The 14,643-nt window shown below is 39.4% G+C and overlaps 1 protein-coding gene and 1 long non-coding RNA gene across 2 annotated transcripts; one reads left to right on the top strand and one right to left on the bottom strand.

Annotated features, from left to right (window-relative positions):
• Window positions 1-3,883: 3,883 nt before the first annotated feature.
• Window positions 3,884-11,355, bottom strand: LOC131579091 (uncharacterized). The gene is made up of 3 exons (XM_058838584.1): window positions 11,268-11,355; window positions 10,135-10,229; window positions 3,884-4,351 (listed from the first exon to the last, which is right to left on the bottom strand). Exons 1-3 carry the CDS (start codon window positions 11,353-11,355, stop codon window positions 3,884-3,886), a joined length of 651 nt encoding a protein of 216 aa, XP_058694567.1.
• Window positions 5,909-14,438, top strand: LOC131579092 (uncharacterized). Its single transcript, XR_009277629.1, has 3 exons — window positions 5,909-6,665; window positions 8,319-11,821; window positions 13,539-14,438. It is a non-coding gene; the product is annotated as an uncharacterized LOC131579092 (long non-coding RNA).
• The last annotated feature ends 205 nt before the right edge of the window (window positions 14,439-14,643 follow it).

Raw genomic sequence — 14,643 nt, 5'->3', positions numbered from 1 at the left:
TCACTCCACATGCAAGATAAGAGTGCTAATGTCAGCTGGGAGTACTAAATGGAATTTGGGCTAAATTCAGAGCTACTCATGGATGTTAGGTGTGGGCATGGCCTCTCTGGGGATGAACTTAGGCGTTTCTTTCTCAGCTTGAAGAGCTCAGTTTGGGATACTTTTATGTATCGGGATGGGGGTAGGGGGGTGGTGTCTACATAGAAAATTTTGAAGTCCTATATGGAGACTCTAGCAAATTTTAAGCTCTTCCATGGATATTAGGTGACCAGAATAGCTCTCTTGGATTTTAGACACTGTGGAGACTGGAGCTATTACAAAACTGACAGGAAGACCAATGAGCAGAAGTAGGCTCTTATAACTGAAACATGTTTTTTTCCCCTCTCATCTTCAAGACATGCACTTTTGGAAAAGTAAAGAGGGCAGTTTCCTTTCTTACAGTTACCCAATTTTAAATGAGGAAGTAAATTCCCCAAGGTTGAATTCAACTCCTTGAGATATTTGATATTTTTTCTGTGTGTTTGTTCAGTTTTCCCTCTGTGAATGAAATTATCCATATATATCTACTATAGTCCACGTTCATAGATTCACCACTAACTTCCTGGTAATGTATCATGTAGTGAAAGTGAGGTATTCAGCTGCAATTTCTTTTCAGCAAACTCATTAACTGACTTTTCTAGACAGTCACTGCTTGTCATTATTTGTGACAAGGGAGTTTTGAAAACTGTTACATGAGCCAGTGGTAGAAACTACTTCCAATGTACATTAAAAGTACTGCCTCATTTGTTTTACAAAGAAAATCCTAGCAATAGCTCAGCTGAAATTTAATAACTGCTTGGTTTCACTGCTGCTGCTGATCTCATCCAAAGTCAATGATAAGTGCTTACATTTTTTCTGTGATTGGTCTTGAATTCGGAGTGTGTGATTGTTTGCATTAACTATTCTGCTTTGTACAGAATTATGTACAGTTATGATACAGATGTGCAGATGATAACAAGCTCCTATGATTTGGTAATTATTATTTTTTTTTTTAAACTGTACATGCAGAGAATATTTTAATTGCTTAGCACCCAATTTCAGGGATTCACCTGAGTCATGTCTCACTGGGGGCAGGCAGGTTTTGAGTTTATGCAGTTGTATGTTAAATCAACAGTCTTCTTTGCTTGTGATGTGGATTTAGGAGGTATTTTCTTTTAATTCCATAATGATTAGATTCTCCAGTGCACTGCTCTTATTTCTTGTGGTGGTAGATTTTGTAATGTCAGCTGAGATTATATTCCTTTGGCACACCTATCATTTGTATACACATAAGGCACTGAAGGTGCCCGTTATTTTCAGCTAACAAGTAATCTTGTTCCCACTGAACTTGAAATACATTGTTCTCTGTATCCTAATTTTGGCTTTTACAGTTATTTGCTTAATTGCATTTGGATTACTCTGCACCGTGTTTTAATAGATCATATTTTAAGTCCGCAAGATAAAACATCACCATAAATAGATGCATAGATATAGTCACAATGGAAATATTATGGCAGCTGTAGAGATTGATGTGATTTACCATCTGTCAAGAGTATGTCATCATTAGCACAGTGGACATTATGGTGCTGCTCTGCTGGCAAAAGCTCTTTCTTTCCTCTTGTCTTACCAGGCTCTCAGGCCATCCAGGGCTGAATAGAGAGGTTGTACCATAACATTTCTGCACTCACTGGAACAGTGGCAGAACTCTCTATAGACAGGGTCTTGTGATAATATTACTTCCTAGAAGGTGAAAAGATTTATGGAGGTTCATGCTCCTGCATTCTCCACTTTTGTAACCCTTGAGCTGCTGGACAAATATGCCAAATTTGCCAAGCGATTGCAAATCACTCTTTCATGTGGGAGCAGCAACTTCTGCTGAGATTCATGCACCTCCTGAGTTAGTGATTTCCTTTCATCTCCAGTCCAAGATTATATAAGATGGTAATGGTGGTGTGACAGGAATTGTCCTGTGGGCTGTATTTGGTTGGAACAACACCCATGGTAGTGTATGATAGCTGTTGTTTGCAGTGGCTGGATGTCTTGGTAAGATGTAATGCCAATGAAAAATAAGTTTCATAATTTATCTCTTTGGGAAGGTTTTATCACATACAACTGTGAATGCTTCTTTCATCTTGCATTAGGGTTGTTTCTTTCACTCTCAGTCCCATTTCCATGTCATAAAATAATCAAAAGAGCCATTTGTACACCTACAATAATAGGGACTTCACGAGAAGCCACCACAGAATACTTCCATTTATATGACATTGGAAAACTTGCTTCTGAAGATCAAGCACTAATTAAAATATTTAGGTTGCATTAAACAATGTGGTGTACATTTGGTTCTGTCAGATCAGAATGCACCCTGTAAATCCCTGTACCTGGAAGGTCCCCGTGGAAGGACCATATGAGCTACACAACAGGATATAGCATATATAGAATGTTCTAATAGTCTCCCACCTTCAGCAGGCTGACAACTTAGTTGAGGACTTCTAGAGAGTGCAGAATAACATTGATGCAGCCAATTTGCAGTTCAGAAAGATGTCAGATAAAATGCTACACAGAGATGAATCTATGTTAACTTGGTTAATATACACAAAGTCCTTATTTCCCTAGAAAGCAGAAAATCCTGGTGTTGCAAAGTTTGTTGCAGAGGTGCATAAAAGTGAAAGCAGAAATCCATAAATACACATGTATATGCTACTATATATAGATATTCATGTCTATAAATTATATGGGTTTTTCAGCATGGAGTGATGAATGGTACATCCCTGCATTTCTCAGTATAAGTGTACATAATTTCCATGCGTGTTTCAAGAGATCAGCTGAGTTCTTGAAGGTGAATGATAAGGGAGTGGGGGATGTGGAGGACTGAGATAACGCCAGGAGTCACCTGCAGTCTATGGAAAGGGTGGAGCTGCCAAACTTACTACGTCAGACCTCACAAATTTGAATATTTAAGTTGTTTCAGTGTTATTTAATATATTTTCAAGTGTCTCATGATCTCATAGATTTCCTTTGGTGGATTGCCTGTGTTTTCCAATCACAGGGAAATAATGATTTACTATGATAAATATTCTTTCAGGAATGCATGTTATTAATATGCCCCTTTAAGCACTGAAGTGTAGGCTGAGCCTTAACTGTGTGCTGAAGTCTTGATTTCACTGGGATTTAATCACAGGTTAAAGTGGATTCCTGAGACAGAGCCAGAAAGATAGACAGTGTACAACTAAAGGACAGGAAGGACACAACTTATTTAGCTCCTAGACTGCTCTTGTCACCCATATATGCATGTTTACATTTTCATACAAATCTGGGCAGAATTAGAGCTTGGTATGAGAAGAGAGCACATCAGAGCCTGCCTCTGAACTTAATTGAACTGAGAAGTTATTGAATTTGGAGAATTGCTTCAAACCCATGTCTTGCAAACATGATTTGCAATGACCAGAAGATGCTGGGATGATATCCAAAAGACTTTTAATGAAAAAAAAGCTATTAACATATTTCACAATGTGCATCCTGGCAAACAGCTCAACAAAAATTCATATTGATAAACCCAGTGGGGTCTGGGTCACCAGTGTTCAGGATCATACTTTTAAATATCGGAAAGATTTACCAGGAATTGTGTAATGAGCCATTCTCATACCAACAAACTTTCTATATTACAGAAAATAATGTATCATTGTAATGCATAGATTTGATGACATATAAAGAGAATTTCTTGTACTTACCAAGAACACAGAAAATGAAAAAAATAAGGGAGTGGTCCATTATGAAATGGATTCAATAATGTGACAAAGAATGTATTTAAATGTATGCTTTAGATTATTTTCTGTGCTATATGAACAAAAAACAAAACCCAAATATTTCAGATAAAAAACGTGTGATCAGTGTGAATAAATTTAGCTAGTATATATATTTCTCTATACAAAATAGAGACAACCATAAAAACAAAATAGAGACAATTTGAATTAAGCAAGAAAGACCTGGACAAACTCAAGAAGTGGGCACATGGCAATCTTATGAGGTTCAACATGAGGTAAAGTGCAAGGTCCTGAACCTGCTTTGGGGAAACCCCTGGTATCATTACAGGCTGGGGGATGAATGGATTGAGAGAAGCCCTGTGAAGAAGAACTTGGGGGTGCTGGCGGATGAAAATTTGGACATGAGTTGGCAGTGTGCATTTGGAGCTTAGAAAGTATCCTGTGCTGCATCTGGAACAGTGTGGGCAGCAAGTCAAGGGAGCTGATTCTGCCCCTGTACTCTCCACTCTGGTGAGACTCCACCTTGAGTACTGCATCCTGCTTGGGATCCTCAGTAGAAGAAAGCCATGGACCTGTTGTTTGAAATGAAAGGAGTGGGGATTCAGACTAGTTGTAAGGGAGAAATTTTTTATGGTTAGGGTGGTGAAACACTAGAACAGGTTGCTCAGTGAGGCAGTGGATGTCCCACCCCTGGAAACATTCAAAGTCGGGATGGACAGGGCTCTGTGCAACCTGGTCTAATGTAAGGTCTCCTGCTCATTGCAGGAGGGTTGGACTAGATGAGCTTTAAGGGTCCCTTCCAACCCAAACTAGTCTATGATTCCATGACTATATAATTTCTCATCCTGAAAATATTTTGACATGTGAATTGCTTTATTTTCATATTCTGGAGTTTATGTAAAAGATGTGCCACATTACAGGTAATTATGCAAATCAAAACTTTTTTGTTGTTGTCAATGTAATTATAGTACATTTACTAGTAATATACAGCAAGGAACAATGGGCTCCAAATCCTTGCTTAGTTTGTTAGATCCCATATTTGTGTGCTATTTTCTCTTTCCTAACTTTCAGTATATCTTTCTCAGCAGCCACCCAGTACATGATGCATTCAGTTCACTGCTTTCATGTGATATATCTGGTTATAGTGTCAGAAGCAAGGTTGCTCAGTGATTCAATATAAAGGAATCACTGGGAGTGTTTGGATCAATTTCTCTATAAATACATCATGAGTGGAATCTTCAAAAAGTGTTAGCATTGATGAGCAGATTTATTGTCTCCGTTTTGATACTCATAATCAGAAGTAGGAACAAAATGTGTTTTATTGAAATATTCTGTATGAAAATTTGCATTTTATTTAACATGAAACTAAAAAAAACACATTCAATAATTTGAAACTTTGAGCTTCACTTGAAATCTGAATTCAGATTTAGATCCGAAATTAGAAAACTGACATTTCTGTCTGTAATAGTGGCTCTTGCATAAGAAAAGAAGATATAGAAGCTAGTAAGAATTCCACCCAACTAATATAGAGCAGTTGTTTGTCATTGTTATTTCTCAAATTGCTTCGTAAATTGACTTTCTCTCATTTTGTAAAGGAGAAAACTGAGGCACAGAGAGAGAAGGTGGTTTACCAAAGGTTGTACAGCAGGTCAGAGGCAGGGGCCCAAGCAGAAGTCCATTTTCTGCTGCCTGGTTTTGCCTTCTGTCCACCAGCACCATGATGCTCATCGGTGACCCCTGGGAAGCAAAAATCTTCTTCAGAGAGTATTAACCAGCTTTTGCCATAGCACAGGCCTTTTCTTATTCATTTATAGGCATTACTTTATCTGACAGGAAGAATGAAAATGGAAGAAAAAATGGAAGGAAAATCCCTTCTATTTTCAAGATGAGAAACTGGAACATTATAGTAAAATTTATGCTGCCAGAAACATTTATCCCTCAGTGATCTTTTACTGTTTCCTTAAATGAGCAGCTTCTCTCCATCCAGCCATAGTGATTCCCTCTTCATCCCTATGCAAAGAATCAGTTTAGACTGATTAAAGTACTTTTACAGGCAGCCGCCAAATGAATACACTGCATTTCACTGAGTTTGCAAATGCTGGTTAGGTCACAAGTTGCTCATACAACAATGTTCTATCATAAACAATAGTTGTTTTCACTTCCCCTCCTTCTCACATGGAAGAGGAGTGAGATTCATCCATTGGCATTTATTTGTGAAATAGAGTCTTGTCTCTTCATACATCATATACCAAATTAACTATGTTAGCTGCATTAATTTTTACATCCCGTTTAATTATCCTGTTTAAAATTATGGATGCTTATACTGGTATGAAGGTGTTTTACACTGCCACTGGGTTTCTTTCTGCTAAGGAAAAACAAGCTATTCTTATACAGCTCCTAAACTGGAGGTGTACAGCTTTAACTGTACTAATGTAGTTAGGTCAGCACAACTCTCTATTGTAAACAAGGTCTATATTGCACAGCTAAGGCTAGATTACTCGGGTTTGCACAAGGTCTGCCTACAGAATATGCACAACCAGTGTTACTAGTTGTGTTTTAATAAATACTAATAACACGTGTCTAATTACGACAGTTCATCTCGACATTTCCTGCCTGCCTCTCACAGAATGACTAAGCGCTTCCCTCTCACCACCGAGCCAATTGCTGGCTGCACACTATTATTAGGGGCAGTCCTGTATAATTTTCACAATTACAGTATATGTCATTTCATACTTGTGGACTGCCAACAAGAGAGCAGTGTCCATCCAGAAGAAAAATACTGCCTGTAATCACTTTCAAGGGCTGAGAGAGGCAAATGTTTACTCACAGGCACAGCTTTTCTGACCGTGAATAGTCCCCGTGCTTTCAAAGGGATTAAGCCTGCTAGTAAGTATTTGCAGAATCAATGCCTTGATCAGCATGCTCAAATGGTTAATTTTGCTCTTTGCAAACAAGTTTGAAAGATGCTAAAGTAGTCTTATGATGGTACACATGCAGGTTAGGTCCTGGTTTGGAACTGTATTTCAATTTTTAAAAAGCTTTGGCGAGCAAGCCCCCACTGCTACATTTACTCCAAAGTGTGTTTTGTGATGAATGTAGCAGTCAGAATGTCACACAGACAAATATTTCAGTAGAAATGTGCAAATAATGATAGAAATGTGCAAGTAATCAAATTACAATGTTACAAAATCTCATTAAATAATGGGATCTAGAAACTGTGGGTTAGATTTATTACTGGAATGAACAGACACCATTCATTGAAATTGTAGGCAAATTGAAAAAATTGTAGAATATGTGGATTTTATGAGAAGAAAATTTACATTAATGCATTTTCTGTCTTCTTTTCCATCTCCTCTTAACATGCAGCCAGCTCCTACTCTCTGTGGTCTTGCTGTCATCTTTTCCTGTCTACACCCTTTCCATAACTCAGTGCAGCACTAGATCCAAGAAATCAGTTTTGCCTGCTACTATGAAATCTGTAGTGTTTTGGAGTGCTCCTTTCAGCCAAAAATCAATTTCTCAGCTTTGGCTCTGCTTGTTTCACCCTATGTAATGATATGCTCCTTAGTGATCCTTCATAGATCACTAAGGAGTTTAGCCACGGAGGAGCTCACTTTCTCTCTTGTAAGAGGAAATGCCCTTGAAGGTGCCTTGAGCCCTTTCCAAGGAGCTTTGGGAAGATAAATAGCATGTCTGTGCTGTCCACATTGATCAGCTGCAAACTTTGCACCCACTTCTTATCTTCACTTGTCCACAAAGCCTGCCTGTTGCTGTGCACATGCAAATGCCACCTCAATAGCTGGCTCTGTAATTGAGAAATTCAGATGTGCATGATAGCTGCACCCATGCCTCAGCTTCACCTCTTTGCAAGCATGGTTGATGACCCTCCACTCCAAAAAGTTGTTGAGACCCCCACACTGAAGATGTACTTAGTGTTCAGCACCTGAATTATGAGCAAAGTTCTATATTTTGGCAGTGTGAATAAAAACAGTCGTGGGGAACTGGATTTGTAGATTTGTAGATTTGCAAAGAAGGTAAAGTTATCCTACAGCAGTTGTGCATTTCATGAACTTAATGATGTCTTTGTTCTATGAACTGTAATAATTAAAATCTAATCCACAGTAGAATCAATACACGTTGCCATTATTTTCCCTAATGTATGCATATAAATAAGAGTATAGGGAGAAGCTGTAAGTATATGTGGTGAGATTAATGAAGCCTTTGGTAATACCTCACCTGGTATTTCCATAGTTGAGGTACATTTAGGTACTGATAAACATCATTTAATGTTACTACATTATAATTAATAATCCAAAAATGAAAACTGCTTACCAACAGCAGCTCAGTAAAAAATATTTTAAAAAGGGAAAAAGAGCACATATAGGCAAGCAATGTCATACTGCTGCACAAAAATGAACATCCTATGAGGATGCCATAGGAGAAATGTTGTATGTAAATAAAAGCAAATAATCCTTCCACACTACTTAGCTTTCTGAATGTTTAAAGTTCAAAATTGATCATGTTCTTGTTTTTTTGCAGATCAATGAAAGCAGGAGTCCAAGGACAAGCAACAAGATTGATTGATGCCCGTCCTTGACGTTTCAGGACCAGAACCACTAACAGATGCTGTAGAGAAGCTCACTGTGCACATTTTTAATCCACATCATATACATGAGTGTAGTAAATTCATAAACTGAGGGAGTAGGATATTGTCAGCCTGAATGACACTGAAAGCATTTGCGTTCACAAAAAATGTAATGATCTCCCTTTTAATAAAGCAACACATGAATAAAGCACCAGCATAAACTGGGGCTAAAAATTTAGGATCATAAAATGCTAGAATATCCTGAATTAAAATGGTCCCACACAAGGATCATCCAGTCTAACTCACGGTTCTTCACAGCACTATCCCCAAGAGTTACACCATGTGCCTGAGAGTGTTGTCCAGAAGCCTGCTGAACTCTCTCATGTTTGGTGGTGTCACCACTGCCCTGGAGACCCTGTTTGATTGCCCAACCACCCTCTGAATGATGAACTTTTGTCTAATATCCAACCTAAATCTCTCCTGAAACAGCTTCAGGCCCTGTCACTGTTACCACAGAGAAGAGATCAATGTCTGCCTGTCTTCTTCCCCTCATGAGGCAGCTGTAACTGCAATGAGGTCTCCCCTCAGTCTCCTCTTCTCCAGGCTGAACAGACCAAGTGAACTCAGAGACTCCTTGTGGCTTCCCCTCAAGGCCGTTCACCATCTTTGTTGCCCTCCTTTGGACATTTTCTAATAGTTTAATGTCTTCCTTTTATTGTGGCACCCAAAACTACCCCCAGGACTTGAGGTGAGACCACCCCAGTACACCCTTGCTTGGCTGGTCATGCTGTGCCTGGTGCCCCCCAGGACAGGGCTGTCCCTCCTGGCTGCCAGGGCGCTGCTGATTCTTGTTCAGCTTTCTGTTGTTGATCAGGATCCCAAGGTCCCTTTTCCATGGTGCTGCTCTCCAGCATCTCATCCCCCAGACCGGCTGTATATCCAGAATTGCCCCACCCCAGGTGCAGAATCCAGAACTTTTCCTTATTCCATTCATATGATTGGTGATTGCTCAGTCCTCTCAGTCCTTTGTTGAGGTCTCTCTGCAGGGCCTCTGCCCTTGAGGGAGCCAACAGCTCTTCCCAATTTAGTGTCATCTGCAGACTTACATAGTATCCTAGGGGTATATAAGAGTCTTTCTAGCAAAAATGACTTAAAAATAGATTATTTGGGGCCATATTGAAACAGTAAGGCATCTCCCTCCTGACCAAGACTGTCACAAGCAGCAGCATACAATAGAAGGCTAGATTAGGAGCCAGCAGCCTGAGTTCAAATCCTTCTGTTCTTGACCTGCTCAGCAGAGTGAAGAGGTCAGTGTATCCCTCTGTTTCCCTTCCCACTGAAGTTCTTGGTTTCTCCTTTCTGTGTTTTGACCTCTTTGCCACCTTTGACTTTTATCTTTTTGGAGCCAGACCATCTTTCCCAGTGTTTCCATAAAGTTTAGCAGAATGTGTCTCTGGGTCTTTGTGTGATTCAACTGATGCAATTATAATTTGGCAGGAAGAAAATTAATTTCCTTTTTTAGGCAAGGAAATGATCCCAAATATATGTTAACATCTGAGAACTGGGTTTCAACAAATGACTGTTTGCTTCTGTGGCGTCTACTTCAGCATGCCATTGACTTCACAGGACGTCTCCTGGGGACTGGAGCTGTGCATATGCTGCAGACAACTTTCCTTTGGCTGAAGACTACAGAAAGCTAGACTGGCGTTAACAGCTGCCTGAAGCACAGGTTACAGTAAAGTATATCGTGTTCATATCATCGTTACATACCTTGGATTCCACTGTAAGCCTGAAGCCTGGGAGTGAGGAGAACTCTTTGGACCATAAATACATCAGCTCGGTGCAATGAACTATGTGAATTTGTCCTTCAGTAAAGGGAAAAGGAGAAACCACTTTCATTCCACAGTGGTATTATTGAGATTGCTATAGCGCAAATCAAGACAGGATTTTTTCTCTTGTCCCAGAAAACTTGGAGACATTTCTGTCTGTAACAGATACTACTGATATTCTCAATACATGTATATATCTGAGGCAAGGCTAAGTGTAAATCTTCACTCACAATCAAACTGAAACAATAATTAATGCGTGTGCTTACAGCTATGCCTGCAATAACAGTTCTTTATTATTCAATATGCATTTTGTAGAGTATTGGCAATTTTCTTTAGGGAGAATAGAAGAAAAATTGTAGAAACAAGTAAGAGATAATTATTAGAAACCCAGGGAAAAGAGAACTTCGGCTTTTATGATGCTTGGCTACTGTAGAGAGAAAATGGACCAAAGGCCCAGAGAACCAAAGGTGAGGAGAAAATAAGGCATGATGCTTTCATGAGGGAAGGACTTGGAAGCAAAAGAAATGTTTCACCTTCCCTAATACTGAATTTTTCATATGGCCAAAATGAGCATAAGAGGAAAAAATAAAGCCAGAGGTAGAAATCCATCTGGCTGAGAATGGATCCAACAGATTCTTCATTATTGTTGTTGTTGTTGAAGTCCAATACATAGTTGGAAGATACAGATTTTTAAAAATAATGCATATTTTAAAGTAATTGTATCCACAACTACCAGAAGCAAGTTCAGCATAAAGAAAAATGCTTCACTGCTTTCCCTAACAAGAAAAAAAAGGGCATAATATATCTCTGATTGAAAACACGTCCTCTTTTCTCTCTCATTTGTTGTCAAAGTCTGACAAACTTATTTGCATTCACTTCTTCCAAAATTTCTGACAGTTTTGTCAGTGGCAGCCAAACCTCTGTGCCTTGAAACACAGCATTGTCAGATCATCCGAGCACAGTCTTAGCTGCACAGTTTACTCTACAAAAATTGCGATTAAATAAACAGATTCTGAAAATAGGGCATTAGGGTGTTTGTTTGCACTTGGAAATCATGGTTGTTTTTTATCTTACCAGAAAAATTGCCCCGCAAAGCGATTTCCGACCCTTGATTCAGCATGATGCTTCGGCAGCGTTCCCAATCCCTGTTAATCCTGGGCATAAAAACCACCCGAGGCTACTGCGTGCTGCTGCAGAGCACTACACTGTGGGTCAAAGGGACAGCCCTTCTCACCTTTCTTTACTGCCCTCTAGCAAACAAATAATTTTGAGATGTTGAAAACATTTGGAGTTAATAGGAGAGACCCTACCCCCACATGCAGAGTGTTTCCAGTGAGCAGCACGGGGCTGTGCAGGTTTCACCTGTGCATTAGCTCATCCGTGGGCAGTTCCAGCAAGGCTCAGAACATGAGGCCCCTCTAGCAGGGCTTGCAAAAGCTAATCCACAAAATGTTTCTGCTAATTGAGTCATGTGCTTGAACATGTGGAAATCAGAAACTAGCTGAACCTTTTTATCTAATTGCTAAATTGAGCTTTGTGTACTTCAACTGAAAGTAGCGGAGGGGACCTTCCCACTGCACAACGTAGTTGTTGGACTGTGTGTGGGCTGAATGGGAAATTTAAAACAGGTATTTATTTAGTGCATTTCTCTGATAGAGTATACTGAATGTATTTCTTTTCTTTAATTCCCGTACTGTATTTCTCTTGTACATCTATATATATATATTTGTGCATGTTTCAATGATGTTTGGGCATGAGTATCTTAAGGGTATTTTTAAACAAATGCAGAAGCACACATATTGACAGAGTGAAATGTTGGGAAAAAAGGAAGTAGTAATGGATTTTTTTTTTCTGTAAATACAAGTAATTTACAGAAAGATCCTCTGTAAATGTAATCGGTTTGTGCTAGTAGTAACTAGATAGTAACTATTACTATCAAATTAAGTAGGAACATTGCAGTAGCTCCTGAGGGCACTAGTCATAAATCTGTAAGACTGCAAAGTCTGTAAGACTCTCTGCAAGAATATCAGTGGCTCTGGAAAAATGTGTTCTGCTGGGGAACAGGGGAGGCCGCCAGAGATAGCTGCTTGCTCTTTCTGCTTGATTAGACACCCAGACCCTGACGAGTACAGCTGGCCTTGTCAAATGCAACATGCCAAGGCCAAACATGGCTGAGCATGGAGAGCTGTTCTTAACTCATGAAGCATGGCTCTAGTCCTGCAAGGACTGCGAGCACAGGCTTTCTGAACTGTACAAGAGTGTATGAGTAATCCTCAAGTCATCTAGCAGTAGACACAGAGCTGGATTAAACTTTCAGGTGCCCACATGCAACTTTCTTATCTGTTGACAAATCTCTAAAAATTGAGCCGGAATTAAGGATTAAATATGGAAACCCTTTTATAACAAAAAAAAAAAAAAAAAAGGAAAAAGAAAGGCATTGACATAGTTGACATAGTCTGAAACAGAGCTACCCAGAGTCCTGCAAAGGCACCTGGTAGGGTTCAAGGTGGAAGATCAGCCCAAGCACAGAAGAAACTACACAGTGAAGCCCCACACACTTTCCCAGTGAGTTATCACTGTGCTGGAGCATTATAAGACAAAAATACCACCCTGCAGCAAGCATGCGATGAGTGAAGCAACACAGTTATTGATGCAATCTTGGAAGTGCCAGCAGTGCCTGAGGTTTTCCTTTTGGTTTCTCTGTGCAGAATCCAGGTCTGAGAGATCCTGACATTTAATTCTGAAACTCCCCCTGTGACATTCACGGACTTCCCTAAACTGGATATTGCACAAATTGGAACGAGAGTCTGTGCTTCACTGATCATTCTGTGGGAAAATGCATCTGATAAAAAAGTTTACTTCCTTTTTCCCCTCAATTCCTTCTGTTTGTACCAGATTTTGCATAAACAAAACCCCAAACACCATATTCCCTCGAAAATGTTTTCCCCCCAGTCAGACCTTAAATTTCTACTTATGGCGTCTGATTCCTGTTCACATGTTCCATGAAGATTTAAATATCTAAAGTGTTGAAGCTGATAAGGTCAGACTACGAAACACCGACAGTTTTCACAGCTGTTTTTGCAGCACTATCCTGCGTCCTTTCCGTGTTTATGAAAACACACTTTATCCTGTTTTATTATGGCTAAACTCCTGCAGCTTGTGCGCTTCAGGGAAATACTGCCCCGTGACCTGGCAGGAGTCCCCACTGGCGATAACCCCATCCCTGCTGGGGGCCCCGCTAATCGCACCTCCCCACGCCCAACGCCCTGCGCAACCACGACATCTGTATTTGCTATTTAACAGAGTTATTCTGAACAGCAGCTTGTTCCCAATATCTCCTTACAGTGCTGCTGGAGTATGAAGCCTGCCTCAGCTTCCCGTGGTTACTTCGCATTAGCGCAGAGCTGTTTCTGTAAATATGCAGCCTGAAAATACTCGGTTACAAACTCCCATCCGTGCAGAGCTACAACCGGATTTGCAAAAATGTGTGGAAAAAAGAGATGAACATTTTCAAGATTCCTTTACTGCTGCTGAAAATGAATCATCTATACATAAAAATTATGAAAACTCAAAAAAAAGGCACATTAACATACATCTAAAGAAGAACTGGATAACAATTATATAAATACCAAGTCTCTACCGAGATCTAAAATATAATTACAGGCTCAATTTTCTGACAGATGAAAGAGACAATTTTACAGAAATTTGGTTCTGTCTATGCCTCAAAGATACTGAATAAAACCTTTTTTTTTTCTGTCCTGCCACAGTGCTTCTACTAATCAGGATTTTTTTTTTTTTTTTTTTTCCCCATGACGTCTTTAGTAATACAGTTGCTACTTGGAGAATTATGGCAATAACATGATATTTCAACCTTGATGACTAGGTAAAATTAAAATATGGGTTTGGTACAATAGTTTAGGTTATTGCAAGTATAATGAGGTTTTTTTAAAAATTAAACTCCTTTTTCATTTAAGTTATGTCTTTATGGTAAAGGCCTACTAAATTTTTTTGCTACCACTGCCTTGAACCTTGTGACTTTGAATCCAGTGTGAGGGAATTTATTTTGAAAGTAAAACTGAAGACAGTCACCTTATTTAAAATGTTTTCTTGAAGGCTTTATATACAACATTTAAGTGTTAGTTTCCTCCTTCATGAGCAAGTGAGTGAGACAGAACAGGATTTCAATGTTCAAATAAACGTAATCAGTTCTTAGGACTTGTCACTAAACTTAGATTTTCCTGTGGATTTTCAGCTTTCTAGGTGCCCATTCTAGCTGCCCCCTCCTCACATGAACTAGTAGTGTGGTGATCACTAGAATTTTAATTTGATTGTTGTATTTTATGCTGTGTTTTGGTTCCTTTTGTGATAGATACAGCAAAAAAAGGTCCCGGTCCAGGTTTTGCATGAAGCAGCAATTAGCCATTCCCTTGGCATTAAATAGCTGTGTGGG

The sequence above is a fragment of the Poecile atricapillus genome, chromosome 4, assembly GCF_030490865.1.
Source record: "Poecile atricapillus isolate bPoeAtr1 chromosome 4, bPoeAtr1.hap1, whole genome shotgun sequence".
NCBI lineage: Eukaryota > Metazoa > Chordata > Aves > Passeriformes > Paridae > Poecile > Poecile atricapillus.
This window is presented reverse-complemented; position numbering and strand designations above follow the sequence as displayed.

What these genes read in the sequence shown, in the direction of transcription:
- LOC131579091 (XM_058838584.1), bottom strand. Translation starts at nt 11,355, where the DNA reads ATGCCCAGGATTAACAGGGATTGGGAACGCTGCCGAAGCATCATGCTG. An exon ending in TTTGCGGGGCAATTTTTCTG is followed by an intron (nt 10,230 to 11,267) that starts GTAAGATAAAAA and finishes CCTTTACTGAAG; the next exon opens with GACAAATTCACATAGTTCAT. An exon ending in GGCTTACAGTGGAATCCAAG is followed by an intron (nt 4,352 to 10,134) that starts GTATGTAACGAT and finishes TTCAAACAACAG; the next exon opens with GTCCATGGCTTTCTTCTACT.